Genomic DNA, 21,725 nt, shown 5'->3' on the forward strand with positions numbered 1-21,725 from the left:
AGCAAATATTGCATGTCACAAACAGTTATATCACCTACAGCATGGTCAGTTAATGTTTTCGACAGTTTACTAAACAACTACTGATTTAGAACCACAGAGAGTTACCCCAAGTCAGCAAAAAGACAACAGGAGCACTGCCTCTGCTACACCATTTCAACGTATACATTTAAACATAATCGAATCAACAAGGCTATATATGCTTGGTTTAATACACAGTACAAACAAATGTAAGATGCCCAAAACTATTTAGTTCAATCAATGATGCTAAATATCTTGTGGTTGTCCATGATACTGATTTCTGTCTGTCTCTGTGTGTATGCGTGCATGCGCACACACTTGTAGAATAGTTGAACACCAATGCCGTCCCATTCTCTTTCACGTTGGCAAAACGGTCTATTGCTCTGTACGCTTTTAGTTTTAGTTTTCTTAGGCTACCTAGCTAAAATACTTGCTAGCCTGACATCCTCGCATGGGCAACAATGAACCAGCTAAGTTAGCTAGCTAGCGTGAGCCTACTAGGCTACATCCAGGCTACATATTGAACCTCTATCACCTCAGGCCAGTGGCGCAACATATGAATTTATGGTTAGATCAGAATCGACGTCTGAATCCTTGGCCTGTACAGAGAATTAAGTCAAAACTGCAAGTTCTAATGCCCATCTCCAGCCATGGTTTAGGAAAGGGTCGATATCTAGACACATTTTTTGGACAATGGTGAAGTTTTGCTTAGGAGATGATTTGGTTGTTGTGAAGGCAAATCCAAGCTGGCCTCCCTTGGGGGGTGTTTTGGCATCCATGAATACACACCACCGATTCTAACCCTATTGTCCTACTGCTATCTAATTACCATAACATTTACTACTTGCAAATATTGTTTTAATATGTGACGTCTGTCATTGCTTTCATCATCACCTTGTGTGTATTTCTGCTTTGGTATAGTGGGTCTCTAATTTCCATATTTCATTTGAAGCTGTTCTCCTCCCCGTGGTTTAAGTGTGTTGATTAAAGATGTCCTTGGTAAGGGTATCTTCAAAATGAACATGGATCAAGTGAAGTCCTATGTGTCAGATTTCCTCTCTGCCCCCCACTGGGCAGTAACTGAGCATCAGATGCAAATGTTTTCACAGCAGGTGGATTTAGTGAAGCCGAAGGATTCATACAGTCACAAACCTCAGAGAGAACAATGTTGTTGAGAGTTCTGCACTTACTGGTGATCTACACTCTTAGAAAAAAAAACTTTTTGGCTCTCCCCATAGGATAAACATATTTGGTTCCAGGTAGAACCCTCTTTGGAAATGGTCCTAAATAGAACCCAAAAGGGTTCTTCAAAGGGTTCTCCTATGGGGACAGCCAAATAACCCTTTTAGGTTCTAGATAGCACCTTCTTTTCTAAGAGTGTACTGAGTCAAGCTGAGCTTCTGTGAAAATGAAAACCTTCCAATCCAGCACTTAACCTGCCACTCAACTGCTTTGTGTTTTCTTTCTCTCTGTTGTAGGAGGTGTGTGCATCTCTCAGTCGGTCAAGATTCCCCGGGAGCCGAAACAGGGAGAGTTTGATAAGGTCATTCGCAGACTAAGAGAAAACCCAAATGCAAGGGTGGTCATTATTTTCGCCAATGAGGATGATATCAGGTAAGGGTATTATCATCGTAGCATTGACAAGTTGAATATGAAATATACTAAAATCATACAAATGTTCATTATAAGAAATACGCAGCATGAAATATTATCAATCAAAGGGAGAAGAGTCAATCGGCAGAAATAAAAAGCTTGACATTTAAATTGTGCATTGTGCCTTGTTTGAACGCTGTCATAATTCCCCCTTTTAGATTCTCCGTTGGTAACTCATGTTAATATGCTTCCACACATTATCTTAGTGACAACAGGATAAACTTGGACATTATCTTAATCGTTTAGCCTTTCGTTGTCCTTACGTCAGTCAATGTTACCAGCCACTGTGCAATAAGCTTTGGATGACTAATGTTGTCATAAACCTGCTTTAGAAAACTCAGGTGAAAAACCAAAAACCTGGAGAAAGTATTTGCTATAGTTGTTGCTATTGTTAACATTTTCTGGTAAAAAAATGATGATGATTTCTCTGGGCACACAACACAACCAGACCATACATACACATCACATTCTGTATTAATCAGACCAGCCAGACAAATACAATGGGATCCAAATTAGTTATCACCTTTTCACCTTCACTATGGATAGGACAGATGTAAGAATGAGTGAATTCAAGTTGAATCATGAACGCAGTGTACTATATAAGTCATTGTTGTTTGTGTAGTTCTTAACGCAGTACAGCCCTAACAGTTGGTTCATAGAAAGTGTTACCATAATATCACATGTATTACTGGTAGCTAAATGTGTTTATCCACTTGTACCAGGCGGCTACTCCAAGCAGCCAAGAAGGCCAACCAGACTGGCCATTTCATCTGGGTGGGCTCAGACAGCTGGGGCTCAAAGATCTCTCCAGTGTTACACCAGGAGGAGATGGCAGAGGGAGCAGTCACCATCCTGCCCAAACGTCAGTCCATCAGAGGTGAGGGGGAACAGAGACATCTTTAAGGTTGCTGGGGAAAACTTTTAGATTGGCAGATTGATTTGGTTGATTGACTGAATGATTGCTTGCTTGATTAATTAATTAATTGTTGGGGGGATGCAAGGTGAACAAAGAAAGCTTTTAGGTTGCTGCTATGAACTTTTAGATTGGCTTTGATTGATTTGATTGATTGGTAGATCTTGTGTAGATTTCCCTAAATGTACAAGGATAAAGGGACTGAGATAAATTAAATTGTTGTAGATTACAGAATAATGGATTTAGCATTATGTTTATTTTACAGACGAGACGTTGACATGGATCAGTAGTGCGTTATTGTGCCAGCAGATGGCAGCGTACATAGGCATACCAATTCTGATCTTTTCTTCACTCATTTTGTTTTTTCAGATATTTTGCTAATAATTGGGAAACTTTTCAAAATTGGGTTTCTTGTGTAAATACCGCCATAGAGATATCTCTGTTAACAAGTCTCACCAGATCTTGTTAATTTTAACACAGGACACTTCCAAGCCCGATAAACTGTTGTAAAATATAAAGCATTTACTGTCCTGTGCTAGCATCAGTCCCCTTGTCCAGACCTCTGTCATGATCTACTCAGTCTGCCAACCAAGCCACAACTCTGGCCTATAACACAATCAGCCATTATCAATACACTCATGGTTAAAGAAATAGAAAGAAATGTTACCCCAATGCTCCATTACATTCCACCACATGTCAATAACTGTATTGGCAAGGACACTGTTGCCAGAGTGAGTGCACTGATGATGACAACGATGTGATCGATCTCTTCCAGGGTTTGATCGTTACTTCATCAGCCGCACACTGGAGAACAACAGGAGGAATATCTGGTTTGCTGAGTTCTGGGAGAACAACTTCGCCTGCAAGTTGAGCCGACACGCTGTGAAGAAAGGGTCCGGGCTGAAGAAATGTACAAGTAAGACAATTCTCCTTTCCTTTTCTTTTCTACCTTTATTTAACTAGGCAAGTCAGTTAAGAACAAATTCTTATTTACAATGACGGTTTACAGGGGAACAGTGAGTTAATTGCCTTGTTCAGGGGCAGAATGACAGATTTTTACCTGGTCAGCTCAGGGATTCAAACCATTCAGCGATTCAAACTTTCGGTTACAGGCCCACATTGCATCTCTACTGATCTCAACTATCTTTAGAAAATGGTTAAGTTTCACAGGTAGGAACAGCTGTTCCTGACCATGTGACTGAACCAGGAAAACCCTCTGTCCTTATCATAGAATGATGTGGCCCTTGGCTTATGATACATGAGGACATTTTGTACACCATCGAAAGCTATAGGTACAACATGAGCTAGATTAAAAATGATGACGATGAGGTATTATTTGGGCCTTGTGTTTTGGCTGAGTAGACCGTTTGCCTGTCCTCCCACCTGGAGATGGCAACAGAACAGGGTAGTCGCAGGTCTGTGTGGTTAAACATCTCTACTTCCAGGATTAATGCCATATGCTATCCAGATGTGTCCTGGTATGTTCTGTCTTAGTGTCCTGGAGATTGTTTGATCGTCACAAATTCACCCCAGGCGTTCAATCTTGACATGGAGCTCAATACTTTCTCTCTAGGTGTTCTAAGAATCCAACTGTATGTGACATAAGGCTAGTGGTATGATAATGGTCTGAAATGCAATTAACAGCTAAATGCTAATATAGTCTCATTATTACCTACGTGTTTAAAATCAAAGGATTCCTATTGTGATTTCTGTTGTCATATATTCATATATAATGAGTCTTAAGAGGCCTGGGTAAGGCCAAAATGTCATAAATATGCCAACTTTGATGAATTATTACTCAAGTATGCTTTTAGATACACATGTCAAATATATGTAAACATCCTTCCTCCAAAGGACGATTCTATGGATTACATTTTGTGAAAATCCCCTCAAATCATGTTTTTTTTTGTCTTGGGTTTGGACAGTCATTCAATTATAAAATGAAGTTACTGACATAAATACAGTGTATGAAGGAACACAACATACTGTATCATATAATAGGCATTCACATACATTCAATTCACATGTAGCAAATGTACATCCTTAAAATTCATGAAGCGAGCATAATTCATAGTCATGTTCTAATTGGCTTTCAGTAGAAGCCAACAAACGGAATACATTGTAAATGTGTGTTTGTTTAATCACACTGCTACATGGAACAAGCAATCAAATTCTCGCAATATACTACAAAACTGTCAAAGGCTGCACGAACAGAAGAACTTCCTTCCCTTTTGTTTTCTATTAGGTACTGTTTGGGTTTTAAGTCGTTAGGCTTGCACTGCTGTTTCTGGGAGTGTAGCAAGGCATCCAACTGGAAACTAACTACAAGTGGATTAGAGGCCATCTCTCCTCACCCAGGCCAGTAATTCAAAAATCAGCAACGGTGTGAGGTCAGTAAGCAGACATGTCTTAGGTATCTATTGGGAAAAATATGGCAAAATAAGATTTCAACAGATCAATATCATCAGTCTAAACAGAAGACTAATGCCAGTCACATCCTCTCAGTGCCACTATCTACTCCTTTGCTTTTTCATGGATGAACTGGCTCCGTGTGAAGAAAAGATCTGCGAGAAGAAAACGCCCTTTCAGATAGCCAAGGATATAGCTACAGATCTTTATCTTAATTTGATCACTATTGTCACAGATACTTTTCCTCTGCAGCAATACATGCAAATAGTATTCAAGGATTAAAAGGCTTCTAATGTTTGTAATTTCCACTATGACAAGTCAGCAATAAGCTGAACGATCTGAGTAGGGATTGGAGAGATATAAATTGCAAACTGAAGGACAGGCTTTGTGTCAGTCTCAGTCACATTGTCTTTTAATGTTGAACTAAGCTTGCTTGATGACTTCATTCACTAGAAGGACCTGGAGGAGGAAGGGTTGGGGAACTGGGACATCAACCTTGACTCATCAGCTCATTGACTCATCAACTCATCCATGCATGGGCGTTACACACTGAGATAGATTGGTCTTGAGGCGTAGATGGAGTAAAGAGGTCAATCGGACTGACCAAAACAATGGAATTGCCATGGAAACGTGTGAGGGAAAGGGCCAATGGGGAAAGATCCCTATTCTCCTCATTGCCCCCCAACAAAATTAGCCTGCATTTAGGCTATTGTTTATATGTGTATTTCACACTATGATGAGGTAAAAATCAGCATATAAAATTTGTATGGTTGTCAACCCCAACATATGTTAATGTCATCATCACCAATCCACTGCCCTACAGTTAAAAAATACTTTGACTACCACCAACAATTTATGTATACAAACAGGAGTTTGTATATACTTTAACTTCCTCTAAACCTGAAAAGGGAGAACTTCTAAATGTTATGCAGCAAAAAAATAACATTGTGGGCCTGTTACAATACATAAATCATGATGGATTTGACAAATATCCACTTTGTTTGATCAGATTTGTTGAATGTGCACCAGACTGGTCAATGGAACAGTCTGCATTCCATTTACACATTTACCGCATAAATTATGGCATAGCTGCTCTGGAATAGTGATACAAACTCAACAGGCATGTTATTGTGAGTGGGTAAATCATGTGTGCCAGAATGTTATTCTTTGACACTTCTTGACATCTGCATTGCTCCCTGTGGCTGAAGCCTTGGTCTCATATGGATGTCATGACAAGACAGTTGGAAGCCTGCCCTGTCTTTTTCATCTAAAAAGTTACAATGTGCTTGGAAAGTGGAGACATCAAGAATGTCAAAATGTAAACATTGGTATAGACACCCAGCAGTTTTGGAGACATTGTCCCGTTTGCTAGCAAAGAGATTTGCACTAGCTAATTAACAGTAAATAGGTCAATTGTTTCACCTCACGTTTAGCAAGAGGATTTGCTAGCTACCTAAAATTGCTTACAGTTAGTTAGGAATCGATTCTACACATTTTGTTAGCTACAGTAGCACTAACCTATCTCTAAAAATGATAATGTGTCTTTAGTTGTTTATATTTGCCCATTGTGAGGCACGTTCATGCCTAATCAGGGTGGCAGGTAGCCTAGTGTTTTGAGCGTTGGGCCAGTAACTGAAAAGTTGCTGGATCGAATCCCTGAGCTGACAAGGTAAACATCTATTGTTCTGCCCCTGAACAAGGCAGTTAACCCACTGTTCCCTGGTAAGCTGTCATTGTAAATAAGAATTTGTTCTTAACTGACTTGCCTAGTTAAATAAATAAAATATCCACTTTCTATGAGTATTGTACAGGACTAATCAATACATATGGATAAATAGACACATCCAACTAGTTCAGGTGCCTGAGAGAACCAAATTAATGATCATTTTGCTCATTGCTTGGGGTGAACAAAATGCTAAAATAGCTAAATGTGCGGAGAAAAATCCAGATAAGATGAAGATCTGATGAAGAGCTTTGTCATGTGAAAAGGCTGTGAAGGATTTATGTGAGTGACAGTCTGAGTTAAATACCTTGCCTGCACAGCTCAGTTTGCCAGAAATATGATGGGGTGTTGTTTTTCTAAGGCTGTGTGGAAGTTTGTTGACATAGCAGAAAGTCATAAACTTCTTTGGCTTTGCAATCCCCTCTCAACGTGCAACGTTTCAGGAATTCTCCAGGTGCCTCTGGTGGTGCTGGCGAAGGCTTTGCACCTGTCTTCAAGGTGCTAAGCAGACCACATGGGGTATGAGTGAAGAATAATCAATGTCCTGGGAGGGCTCTGTGTGCTCACAGTGATCAAAGAGAGAGCGAGCGTGTGAGTGACTGGTAGACTAGTCTTTTATCTGTGAATGAGTGAAATACACAGCTGATATTGATTAATGTGGAGAGGAGCAGGAAGGTAGAACGGGTCCCAGCTCCCTTTCCTGGGGTTTGATGCCTCTGTCTAATTAATACAGGGGAGAACAGCATGCAGCATAGCAACACACAGCAAGCAGCATAGCAACACAGACACAATGGCTGAGTCCTTTGCCATAACCATGTGATATTACCACAATAAGTTATGGTTTTAATTCACCAAACTTACGTCATATGAGATCCAAAATGCTCTCACGTGTCTCTAATGAACAGTTTGTAAAATATTTACAAGATCCTGTTTTTTATCCATGTGTTCCAGCTTGCAGGTTTTGAGTTGGCAACTTCAGGACAGACGAATTGGGAATGTTCATCAACTTAAACATCCTACATTTCCCAAGGCACACATAGGGGGAGATGTTCTCATGTGAAAAAATGGATGAAGATTGACTATGGATGAAGTTCATGTTTTTATCGACGATGAAGGGAGATGTGGCCTGGTGCCAAACCCGAGCATGCAGAGGTTAACAGGGTCAGAGCCGACCCAGAATCACTAACTCCTTTCTGTGGCACCCTGGTAGAGGGACACGACCTTGTTGTGCTGCTGCTCCTAGTCTGAAAGGATTTCTCTGAAGGCAGCGAGCCAGCCTTGGGAGTGCGTGGGCGTGCTCCGACTCTGCAATGAGATGAGAGGCTTTGCTAGGAAAGAGAGGCAATACCAAGTGTGTGTGTGTGTGTGTGGGCCACCATACCTCAGCCTGAGAGAGATATACTATATCACTCCCTCTCTCGCTCCTGGGCTGACCCACAGCCCAACCGCATCAGCCAACCTGTGGCAATATTTAGAGAACTTGGGGCTAAAAGGTTCTATCTGGATATTTGTCAAAAATGTAGTTATTGACATAGCATTGTTCTGTTCAATGTTCTCTACCTATATTATACACCATTTCATGTTAAGGTCAAAATAATACACGATAGAAATGGCTAAAACAATTAAAACCAATGAGGGTTCAGAACTTCAAAGCCAATTATCTCAGAATCATCTATTTATTTACTTTACCCTTTTTCTCCCCAATTTCGTGGTATCCAATTGGTAGTTCCAATCTTGTCTCATTGCTGCAACTCCTGTACGGACTTGGGAGAGGCGAAGGTTGACAGCCAAACGTCCTGTGAAACACAACTCAGCCAAGCCGCACTGCTTCTTGACACAATGCCCACTTAACCCAGAAGCCAGCCACAACAGTTTTTGCAGATAGAACCTTATAGTCCTAAGGTTTCGATGTGTCTGTCCAATTTTGGTGCATGCGGTGCTCAATTACCACAGTTTACCACAATTATCACAGCCGTAACCTGGTGCTTTATTTATTTCATAGATGCATAAGCTTTAGTTTTTTGCTGTGGCAAACTGATATATGGCAGATGAAAGATGACTGAAAGAGAACTATCGATTTGGTGCTAGCAAGCTTTTGAGTTGAAGTGGTTCTGCTAAGATCAGAAAATTGTCTGGCACCAATATCAGGACAGCGTTGCAAGAGGAATGAAGTAGAGTGATGCAACACGGTTTCTGCAGAGAAAATCAAGAATCAATTCTTTCCATGAAACAAATTACCAGAGAGAGCTGCAACTATAGCCCAAAATTTCCAAACATTTCAAATAAATATGTTTCAATACCGACATAGTTGACATAGCACATTCCTTATCTATACTGAATATCATACCGTGTACATATCAGGCTATTACTATGCATAGTACCTATTATATTACTAGGCATAGTACCTATTCTATTATTAGGCATAGTACCTATTATATTACTAGGCATAGTACCTATTCTATTACTCTGCATAGTACCTATTCTATTACTCTGCATAGTACCTATTTTATTACTATGCATAGTACCTCTTCTATTACTATGCATAGTACCTATTCTATTACTATGCATAGTACCTATTCTATTACTAGGCATACTACCTATTCTATTACTAGGCATAGTACCTATTCTATTACTAGGCATACTACCTATTATATTACTAGGCATACTACCTCTTCTATTACTAGGCATACTACCTCTTCTATTACTATGCATAGTACCTCTTCTATTACTATGCATAGTACCTCTTCTATTACTATGCAAGTACCTATTCTATTACTAGGCATACTACCTCTTCTATTACTAGGCATAGTACCTATTCCATTACTAGGCATAGTACCTATTCTATTACTAGGCATACTACCTATTATATTACTAGGCATACTACCTCTTCTATTACTAGGCATAGTACCTATTATATTACTAGGCATAGTACCTATTATATTACTAGGCATACTACCTCTTCTATTACTAGGCATAGTACCTATTCTATTACTAGGCATAGTACCTATTCTATTACTAGGCATAGTACATATTCTATTACTCTGCAAGTACCTATTCTATTACTAGGCATACTACCTCTTCTATTACTAGGCATAGTACCTATTCCATTACTAGGCATACTACCTATTATATTACTATGCATAGTACCTATTCTATTACTAGGCATACTACCTCTTCTATTACTAGGCATAGTACCTATTCTATTACTAGGCATAGTACCTATACTATTACTAGGCATAGTACCTATTCTATTACTATGCATAGTACCTATTCTATTACTAGGCATACTACCTCTTCTATTACTAGGCATAGTACCTATTCTATTACTAGGCATAGTACCTATTATATTACTATGCATAGTACCTATTCTATTACTAGGCATAGTACCTATTCTATTACTAGGCATACTACCTATTATATTACTAGGCATACTACCTCTTCTATTACTATGCATAGTACCCCTTCTATTACTAGGCATACTACCTCTTCTATTACTAGGCATAGTACCTATTCCATTACTATGCATAGTACCTATTCTATTACTAGGCATAGTACCTATTCTATTACTAGGCATAGTACCTATTCTATTACTATGCATAGTACCTATTCTATTACTAGGCATAGTACCTATTATATTACTAGGCATAGTACCTCTTCTATTACTTGTTATTGTTATCTGAGTCTTTATTATTGATTATTGTACTACAATAGTTAAGGTAGTTAGCACACAAGCATTTTGCTGCACCTTGTATACCTGCTGTAAACTGTGGGCGTGGCCAATACAATTAGATTTGATTATATGTGAAATTAATAAAGAAAATGTTTTACAGTATTCTCCTGCTGGAATGCTTTAAATCCATAGATATGAGGTCTGCAATGGGTGAAAATACAAGATATTTCCATGTACATAAGGTTTGATCATAATGCATCAAAACTCAAAACTACATTATTGTCCAAACAGACCCCCCTATACTGAGACTAATTTCCCTCGTAGATTTATGCTTACACACAAGACCGTCAATCTTGTTCTGTAGCAAAAACAATTCTCCCCCAAACAACCCAACACAACATGGTATTGTAGAAAAACAGAAACAAGCAATGTGTCACGCCTTGATCATAGTGTTTTGTGTTTTCGTTATATATTTGGTCAGGCCAGGGTGTGACATGGGTTTAATGTTGTGTTTCGTATTGGGGGTTTTGTAGGTATTGGGATTGCGGCTGAGTAGGGGTGTAGCATAGGTTGGCTGCCTGAGGAGGTTCTCAATCAGAGTCATGTGATTCTCGTTGTCTCTGATTGGGAACCGTATTTAGGTAGCCTGGGTTTCACTTTGTATTTCGTGGGTGATTGTTCCTGTCTCTGTGTAGTTTCACCAGATAGGCTGTAATTAGGTTTCACGTTCCGTTTGTTGTTTTGTATTTGTATAGTTATTTCATGTATCGCTTTTTTCGTTAAAGTCATGAGTAACCACCACGCTGCATTTCGGTCCGACTCTCTTTCAACAAACGAAGAACGCCGTTACACAATGGTTGCTTCCTAGGCAACCTACATATAATTACATCTGATTAATTGTCGCTTATGTAACATATTACCTATACATCACTTATGAGATGTAATTCTATGTAATATACTGTATATGACATTTTTATGCATCACATAAATATTATACTGTATATGTCACTGGACATTTTTCAAACAGGAAGTGAAGAACAACAATAATCCATGTATTCCTAGAGAGAAGAAAAATAGTGATTCCTCTGAGGAGAAGACCGTACACTCCACATATTGGAATTTATTGGCTCCTCTGCAGTGGTCTAGCTAAACATTTACCTTCCAGCTAATTTTGAGAAGTATCAGGAAGGAGGGGCCAGTCAGTCAGTGCATCAAGGCCTAGATGCTAGCCTAACGGAAGGGTAATGTATTTTTCTCTATGACTCCTGGCCCTTTGCCACCTTCCATTACAAGGTCCTTCTGTTCTTAAGTGCTTCAAACAGACCTGGCTTAGCCGCGTACTCAACTTTGCTGACTTACTTTACACTAAGCTCCTAGCATTTCAGATTGACAAAGAACTAGCAGTATAACTGTGGACCCTGGCATAGTAAAAGCATACAGTCTCAGTGCATAGAATCCAGTTGGTGGTAATTAAATAGGCACAGGTTGTCCCAAATAGCGCCCTAATTCCTATCTAGTAGACTTTATAGGTAATCAGGTGCCATTTGGGACACATCCATTGCTATAAAGTATTTTCCAAACATTACCTCCTGTCTTTGTCTGCCTGTATGTCTCTTCAGTGTCACGCCTTGGTCTTAGTATTTTGTGTTTTCTTTCTTTATTTGGTCAGGCCGGGGTGTGACATGGGTTATTGTGGTGTGTTTTTGAGGGGTGTCTACGTAGTCTATGGCTGCCTGAGGCGGTTCTCAATCAGAGTCAGGTGATTATCGTTGTCTCTGATTGGGAACCATATTTAGGCAGCCATATTCTGTGAGTGTTTCGTGGGTGATTGTTCCTGTCTTTGTGTTTGCACCAGATAGGGCTGTTTCGGTTTTCGTTATTTCATTTAGTTATTTTTGTAGTTTCTGCATGTTAGTTTTTCCTTCATTAAAATCTATCATGAATCATCATCACGCTGCATTTTGGTCCGATCCTTGTTCTACCTCTTTGTCAGAGGAGGAGATAGAAGAGAGCCGTAACAGAATCACCCACCCTACCCGGATCAAGTGGCGTGGTAACAGGCAACAGTGACAGCAGGAGCAGCGATCACAGGACTTCTGGACTTGGGAGGAGATATTGGATGGAAAAGGACCCTGGGCTCAGCCTGGTGAATATCGACGCCCCAAAGAAGAACTGGAGGCGTCGAAAGCGGAGAGGCGCTGGTATGAGGAGGCATCACGGCGACGCGGATGGAAGCCTGAGAGTCAGCCCCAAAAATTGATTGGGGGGGGGGGATCACAGGGAGTATGGCTATGCCAGGTAGGAGACCTGCGCAAACTCCCTGTGCTTACCGGGGGGCTAGAGAGACCTGGCAGGCACCGTGTTATGCTATGGAGCGCACTGTGTTTCCAGTGCGGGTGCATAGCCCGGTGCGGTTCATACCAGCTCTTCATATTGGCCGGGCTAGAGTGGGCATCGAGCCAGGTAAGGTTGGGCAGGCTCGGTGCTCAAGTGCTCCAGTGCGCCTGCACGGTCCGGTCTATCCAGAGCCACCTCCACACACCAGTCCTCCGGTGGCAGCTCCCCGCACCAGGCTTCCTGTGCCTGTTCTCGGTCCAGTTCCACCAGTGCCAGCACCACGCATCAGGCCTACAGTGCGCCTCGCCTCTCCAGCGCTGTCGGAGTCTCCCGCCTGTCTAACGCTATCAGAGCCTTTCTCCTCTACAGCGCTGCTGGAGTCTCCCGCCTGTTCAGCGCTTCCAGAGCCTTCCTCCTCTACAGCACTGCTGGAGTCTCCTGCCTGTTTAGCGCAGCCAGAGCTGCCAGCCTGCATGGAGCAGCCAGAGCTGCCAGCCTGCATGGAGCATCCAGAGCTGCCAGCCTGCATGGAGCAGCCAGAGCTGCCAGTCTGCATGGAGCAGCCAGAGCTGTCAGTCTGCATGGAGCAGCCAGAGCTGCCAGTCTGCATAGAGCAGCCAGAGCTGCCAGTCTGCATGGAGCAGCCAGAGCTGCCAGTCTGCATGGAGCAGCCAGAGCTGCCAGTCTGCATGGAGCAGCCAGAGCTGCCAGTCTGCAATGGAGCAGCCAGAGCAGCTAGATCTGCCAGTCAGCCAGACTCTTCCAGATCTGCCAGTCAGCCAGACTCTTCCAGATCTGCCAGTCAGCCAGACTCTTTCAGATCTGCCATTCAACCAGACTCTTCCAGATCTGCCAGTCAACCAGACTCTTCCAGATCTGCCAGTTAACCAGACTCTTCCACATCTGCCAGTCAACCAGACTCTTCCAGATCTGCCAGTCAACCAGACTCTTCCAGATCCGCCAGCCAGCCAGGATCTGCCGGAGCCAACTACCTGCCTGAGCTTCCTCTCAGTGCTGAGCTTCCTCTCAGTGCTGAGCTTCCACTCAGTGCTGGGCTTTCCCTCAGTGCTGGGCTTTCCCTCAGTGCTGGGCTTCCCCTCAGTGCTGAGCTGCCCCTCAGTCCCGAGCTTCCCCTCAGTCCCGAGCTACCCCTCAGTCCCGAGCTGCCTCAGTCCCGAGCTGCCCCTCAGTCCCGAGCTGCCCCTCAGTCACGAGCTGCCCCTCAGTCCTGTGGGGTTCTGGGTGAGGACTATTAGGCCATGGTCGGCGGCGAGGGTGGATTATCCCAGGACGCGAGGGGGAGGAACTAAGACATTTATGGAGTGGGGTCCACGTCCCAAGCCGGAGCCGCCACCATGGACAGACGCCCACCCGTCCAGACGCCCACCAGTCCGCACCAGTCCGCACCTTAGGGGGGGAGGGTTCTGTCACGCCTTGGTCTTAGTATTTTGTGTTTTCTTTATTTATTTGGTCAGGCCAGGGTGTGACATGGGTTATTGTGGTGTGTTTTTGTCTTAGGGGTTTGTGGGGTGTCTACGTAGTCTATGGCTGCCTGAGGCGGTTCTCAATCAGAGTCAGGTGATTATCGTTGTCTCTGATTGGGAACCATATTTAGGCAGCCATATTCTGTGAGTGTTTCGTGGGTGATTGTTCCTGTCTTTGTGTTTGTACCAGATAGGGCTGTTTCGGTTTTCATTATTTCATTTAGTTATTTTTGTAGTTTCTGCATGTTAGTTTTTCCTTCATTAAAATCTATCATGAATCATCATCACGCTGCATTTTGGTCCGATCCTTGTTCTACCTCTTCGTCAGAGGAGGAGATAGAAGAGAGCCGTAACATTCAGCCTCTTCTCAGAGCAAAACATATTATGTTTGACTCAAATCCATGCCACTCCATTTAGTATGATATGTTACTTTATATTAGGTTACATTACATTGACTAGAAGTAACATAGTAAATGTAAATCGGGGACTTTCAAATTAGTATCATATGTTACGTTTGGTACGGACAGTAGGATACTTAAGGCAAAATGTAATGCAAATGTCTAGCGACCCAAAGGTTGCGTGTTCGAATCTCATCACGGACAACTTAGGCATTTTAGCTAATTAGCAAATTTGCCACTACTTACTACTTTTTATCTACTTTGCAACTACTTAGCTAACTCTTGGCTACAACTACTAGGGTTGCTTAGCTGACCCTTCCCCTATCCATAACCCTTTAACCTAACTCCTAACATTATCCCTAACCTAACATAGCATATCCTACTAAAGCAGTTCCACGTAATATATCATACTAAATGGTTCAAATGCGGTAAAGACCGAGGAAACTATACGTCCTTCCATTTTTCTTATTGTATGACCGCTATCACATTGGTAGGCCAATGTAATGTAACTTAACATAAAGTAAGATGTCATACTAAATGGAGTGTAATGGAATTTTGAGACCAGGTTGGTCTCTTGCTGTCTCTTTCTGTACCTTCTCATCAGCCATCTTCACACCGGAGTAACCATAGGTCATACAGCTCACAAAACCAATGACAGTGTTTAAGTAGATACGTGTAAGGCCTTTTTTTCCCCCAACAAAGGACCCACTTTGCCCTTTAAAGTGGACTCATATTTTTGATAAGCCACCACAGCAGATGGAATACCAATCAGTAATCATGTAGTACCAGATTGACAAGCATTTCAAATACACATTTATAAGATCCAATTCAATCTGGGTCTAATGATTGCTTCGCAGCATTCATGGTAGTGTGTGCTTGACAAAGCTAACAATGGAGAAATTGAGTACCAGCAAAAATAAGTTATTTTCCTCCTTATTTTGCAAGTCAAAGAACCATCACTGTATGGAAGCTACTCATGTGGTCACCACCTGAGTGTAATAATGACCTACTGTTGGGATCAACACAATAGGAACTCAATTTTAACATAACATGTTATTCGTCATAATATTCAAGACGTGTAGGCCTACCTGTTATTGTATTTCTGTATTATTTCCTATACTATCACATGTAACATTGCTCATATGCTTGGGATCACCTTTCTATTAATCTTAAGGTGATACTAGGGTTGGTGACCAGTGGTATAACGTATTGCATTTCTCAGATACCTAACTTGGTTGTCGCTCTGCTCTACAGATCAGGAGCGGATAGGGAAGGACTCCAACTATGAGCAAGAGGGGAAGGTGCAGTTTGTTATCGATGCAGTCTATTCCATGGCCCACGCGCTGCACAACATGCACAGGGAACTCTGTCCGGGGAAGGTGGGCCTTTGTTCCAGGATGGATCCCATCAATGGCACTCTACTGCTCAAACACATCCGCATGCTCAACTTCGCAGGTCAGCCACCTACTTTGCACGCACACACACACACACACACACACACACACACACACACACACACACACACACACACACACACACACACACACACACACACACACACACACACACACACACACACACACACACACACACACACACACAGGGTACCCAGCACCCAAGCACACACCACCTCACCATTTCTATCAGATTTGTGATGTTTTTCTATGATTATTTAATAAAATGGAATTAATTACACGATGTGAAATATTTACACACGATTGAAGACATCTCTAAACTGAGAGGAGAGGAGAGGAGAGGAGAGGAGAGGAGAGGAGAGGAGAGGAGAGGAGAGAGAGGAGAGGAGAGGAGAGGAGAGGAGAGGAGAGGAGAGGAGAGGAGAGGAGAGGAGAGGAGAGGAGAGGAGAGGAGAGGAGAGGAGAGGAGAGGAGAGGAGAGGAGAGGAGAGGAGACTAAAAACCATTCAGAGTAACACATTGTCAAGAGAGGGCCTCTTGAAGAAATAGAGGAAATATCTTTTGGGGTTTTACAGAGATTCATTTCAAATGGATTAAACGGCGAGAGAACAATGCTGCTTGCTGGAAAATCTAGAAAACTCCTTGAAGGGGGGCAGTCCATTGAAATACATACTCCTGGGAATATTTTTGGGATCAATTTTTGGCAAAACATCAAAGAAAACACTATTATTGATTACATTTATTACAAAAGATGCAATTGTGTATATGAGAAACATGTATCTCCTAAGGAGGAGATGTGAAACCAACAACTGCATGTGTTTTTCCTGGCTTATTTGAAGACACCAAGGAAAACTACACCAACTACACTAACAACAAGATCAGTTGTAGCAGGTACCCCGATCTGTTTGTAGACACTGTGCGACACAAGTGGGCTGCTTCTGGGTTACACTCAACTTCCTCCGGTTGCATCATCAGCAGCACACATCAGTATGTTTAACATGGACAACCAACCCACTGGGGCTATGGGAATAGCAGACTGGAGGGTCATTTATCAAAGATAATATTTATCTCCTCACCAGATACATCAATTACTCACCAAAATACCTCCAAAGGATACTTTTTTTTTTAATCGCTTGCAAACAAAAATCATATGACAGATTGGTGAGAGCAGTTTAAAATGCTTTTTTTGTTTCACTTGTAATGAATTATTCCAGAGGCCACAGCCAGTGCTGTTTGTTGTTGTTGTTGTTGGGTTCAAGGTCTCCGCTGAGATTTAATTACAACCCAGTCTCAGTTTTAACCGCAGAGGGTCTAATGTGTCAATCCTCTTATACACTATGTTTAAAGCACCCAGGATAATGTGCAAACGTCAAAAAAGGTCAAACGTCAACAGCCTCCCAAAAGCAAAGCATTGGTAGTGTAATTAGTCACAGTGAGGTGGCCGTATCTGTGGCAGGCTGACAATCATCACCAATCTTATTTAGGAATATTGGCCTCTGTGGACTATCGCTACATCTCTACTCTCACAGTAGCAGAGAGAACCCCTCTTTGTTCAAGTGTGAGGATGCTTATCCTTCTGTCATTTCAAAAATGATGTACTAAGTAGGTTCTTTGATGTCTTGCTCTGCTTCTTCTTCTGGAAACCACACGCAGTATGACAGTGGTTAAGACCTGGCATAGACATTTGTAATAGTTAGTAGAAAGTATTTTTCAATTCTACAAAATTCAATAGTGTTGATGTCAGCCACTCAGTTCTAAGACAGAGGGCATATTTCTATAAATCATTAACCTTCGTGCTTTACCCTTCCCAATGTATCCTCTGATACTTTTTTTTGTCTATTCTAAAACATCCACTTCTCAAATATTTAATTTTGGCTCGCTCAGTAGCCGTCAATGCCTCAACATACAAAGCAAAGGTATCAAACATTTTTCAACCTCACTCTAGCCCCTGGTCCCAACCTCTCCCAGCACATTCTTCCATCTTGTGCCCACTTCTTCCTTTGATGCTCCAAAGACTGGCATGAAACTTCAATGAGCTGCGATTGAATGAAGCTTCCCATCAGTGTTCTGAGTCTGCTGCTATCACGTCTGAGAAACAGTGTTTTCTTTTTGTCTTTTAACTCTACTGCAGACAGAATGCAGTGGGCCTTTCGACTGTCAGTCTCCACAGACACTGCAGTTGTGACTATGGAACAAAGGCAAAGCACTGTGGGTTTTTCCCTCTCAGCGTGCTTCTTTTCCCCTCTTCTCAGGGAAGTGCCAATTCTTCATTGTTGTGTGTCTCAGACACTGCCAATTGAAATTGTAAAAAAAAATCTGCATGCCATCAGATGTTCTCTTTTTTTTACATGAACTTGAAGAACAAGGCTTCACGTCAGTTAAGGCGCATAAAAAAAGAAGGCCTTACACACAGCATCGAAGTCAGCCAATGACTATACACTAAACATACAGTACATACCTATATTGCTGGCATATAATTACAAATGGGGAAACAGGAATGTAAATGTTAGTTTAAAAAAATGTCATCTGAACTAACTCATATTGTTTCTAAATTACATGGCAAGGTACATTAAATACTGTATCATGAGTACATCAACATTTTGATTCTAATAGGTGAACTCTGAGGACATTAATCCACTTCTTTCATGAGTATGGTCTCTGAGTATGATAGCCCAGCTTGAGAGTACTAGAGAAGATAGCAAAGGTTAATTTAGTGAAAAGTAGTAGAGAGAGAGAGAGAGGACCTCAACATGACAGCAGGACATATTGCCCAAGCCGTGAGAAGAGCAACAGGCCCAACCCCCACTATTACATCTGCCCAAGCCCCATCCTGTGACCTAAGAGGTATGTATCAGATGCTCAATATGCTCCGCTCACACCTACTGTGATGGTCCCGGTCTAAACAACACAAAAACAACATTAGACACTATGGAACACAAAGCTTTTACTATCTGATCCTGGAATATACAAGATCTGAGGTCATCTGCCTTTGGCCTAAAGAGCATAAACCAAGACCTAATCAAAGAATATTGGAAATACAGGCATTGCCATCCTACAAGAAACATGGTATAAAGGAGACGGACCCACTGGTTCCCCTCTAGGTTACAGATAGCTGGTAGTCCCATTCACCAAACTACCAGGTGTGAAAAAGGGAAGAGACTCAGGGGGTATGCTAATTTGAAATAGAGCAGGGCTAACCCACTCTTTTAAATTCATCAAAACAGGAACATTTTACATCTGTCTAGAAATGAATAGGTAAATTATCTCAACAGAGGAAAATATCCTTGTGTGCTACCTAGATCTCCCCAATATAATCCCCATACTATAACTTTAACAGCTTCTCCATCCTAGAGGGGGAGATCAACAATTTCCGGGCTCAAGGACATGTACCAGTCTGTGGAGACCTAAATGCCAGAACTGGACAAGAACTGGACAATAACTGGAACCCTCATCACACAGGGGAACAAACACATACCTGGAGGTGACAGCATTCCCTCCCCCATATGCCCCCCTAGACACAACAACGACAACATAACCAAACACCTACCTGGAGGAGACAGCATTCCCTCCCCCATAGGCCCCCTAGACACAACAACGACAACATAACCAAACACCTACCTGGAGGTGACAGCATTCCCTCCCCCATATGCCCCCCTAGACACAACAACGACAACATAACCAAACACCTACCTGGAGGAGACAGCATTCCCTCCCCCATATGCCCCCCTAGACACAACAACGACAACATAACCAAACACCTACCTGGAGGTGACAGCATTCCCTCCCCCATATGCCCCCCTAGACACAACAACGACAACATAACCAAACACCTACCTGGAGGTGACAGCATTCCCTCCCCCATATGCCCCCCTAGACACAACAACGACAACATAACCAAACACCTACCTGGAGGTGACAGCATTCCCTCCCCCATACGCCCCCCTAGACACAACAACGACAACATAACCAAACACCTACCTGGAGGTGAAAGCATTCCCTCCCCATACGCCCCCTAGACACAACAACGACAACATAACCAAACACCTACCTGGAGGAGACAGCATTCCCTCCCCCATACGCCCCCCTAGACACAACAACGACAACATAACCAAACACCTACCTGGAGGTGACAGCATTCCCTCCCCCATATGCCCCCCTAGACACAACAACGACAACATAACCAAACACCTACCTGGAGGTGACAGCATTCCCTCCCCATATGCCCCCAAGACATGACAACATAACCAAACACCTACCCCATTCCCTCCCCCATACGCCCCCTAGACACAACAACGACAACATAACCAAACACCTACCTGGAGGAGACAGCATTCCCTCCCCATACGCGCCCCTAGACATAACAACGACAACATAACCAAACACCTACCTGGAGGAGACAGCATTCCCTCCCCCATATGCCCCCTAGACACAACAATGACAACATAACCAAACACCTACCTGGAGGTGACAGCATTCCCTCCCCATATGCCCCCTAGACACAACAACGACAACATAACCAAACACCTACCTGGAGGTGACAGCATTCCCTCCCCCATATGCCCCCCTAGACACAACAACGATAACATAACCAAACACCTACCTGGAGGTGACAGCATTCCCTCCCCCATATGCCCCCCTAGACACAACAACGACAACAAAAACGGGTCACAGGTCCTGCAGCTCTGTCTGGCGCTGGGTATGTACATAGTCAATGGTAGGCTTTGAGTGGACACCTATGGTAGGTACACCTATAGCTCATCTCCTGGCAGTTGTACTGTAGACTACTTTATCACTGACCTCAACCCCGAGTCTCTCAGAGTGTTCACAGTCAGTCCACTGACACCCCTATCAGATTACAACAAATCACACTCTTCTTGAACAGAGCTGTGCTCAATCATGAGTGATCAAAGCTAAAGGAATGGAATAATATTAAGAAATGCTATAGATGGAAGGAAAAGGGTGTGGAAATCTACCAAAAAACTATTAGGCAAAAACAAATTCAATCCCTTCTAGACAATTTCCTGGACAAAAGATTTTACTGTGATTTTGAAAGTGTAAACTCGGCAGTAGTAAACATAAACCTGACCTCTCAGCTTCACTAGCAAATCTAAAACGTTCAAGCAGACAAGCTAAGAAAATGAAGAACAATGGCAAATGGTTTGATGAAGAATGCAAAAACCTAATAATTTCTTTTGAAACCTATCCAACCAAAAACCTTAAAACAATACAGAAATACACTAGGGAAAAAGAAGTCAGAAATCTGTCAAGAATCCATATAATCTAACCACTTCTGGGAAACTCTAAACAAACAACAACACAAAGAGTTATCTACTCAAAATGAAGATGTATGGATACACCACTTCTCCAATCTGTTTGGCTCTGTAACAAAGAACAAACAGCAAAAACATATACATGATCAAATACAAATCTTAGAATCAACTATTAAAGACTACCAGACCCCACTGGATTCTTCAATTCCATTGAATGAACTACAGGACAAAATACAGACCCTCCAACCCACAAAGGCCTGTAGGGTTGATGGTATCCTCAATGAAATATATAATATATATATATATATATATATATATATATATATATATATATATATATATATATATATATATGTAAACTCTTTAACATCTGACATATTCCCCAATCCACAAAAGTGGAGACAAATTTGACCCCAATAACTACCGTGGGATATT

The 21,725-nt window shown here is 42.2% G+C and overlaps 1 protein-coding gene across 3 annotated transcripts in view; it reads left to right on the top strand.

Annotated features, from left to right (window-relative positions):
* LOC118374600 (metabotropic glutamate receptor 4-like) overlaps positions 1-21,725 on the top strand; it is a 318,221-nt gene that overhangs the window by 241,641 nt on the left and 54,855 nt on the right. For all 3 annotated transcript variants that reach the window (XR_008144147.1, XM_052526507.1, XM_052526508.1), the window contains exons 4-7: positions 1,497-1,632; positions 2,394-2,548; positions 3,360-3,500; positions 15,860-16,060. Coding sequence is in view for 2 of the 3 variants with exons in the window: in XM_052526507.1 (XP_052382467.1) it covers positions 1,497-1,632; positions 2,394-2,548; positions 3,360-3,500; positions 15,860-16,060 (633 nt within the window). In the remaining variant the exon portion in view is untranslated. The remainder of the gene's footprint in view (positions 1-1,496; positions 1,633-2,393; positions 2,549-3,359; positions 3,501-15,859; positions 16,061-21,725) is intronic.

Source organism: Oncorhynchus keta, chromosome 10 (genome assembly GCF_023373465.1).
Source record: "Oncorhynchus keta strain PuntledgeMale-10-30-2019 chromosome 10, Oket_V2, whole genome shotgun sequence".
Classification (NCBI taxonomy): Eukaryota; Metazoa; Chordata; class Actinopteri; order Salmoniformes; family Salmonidae; genus Oncorhynchus; species Oncorhynchus keta.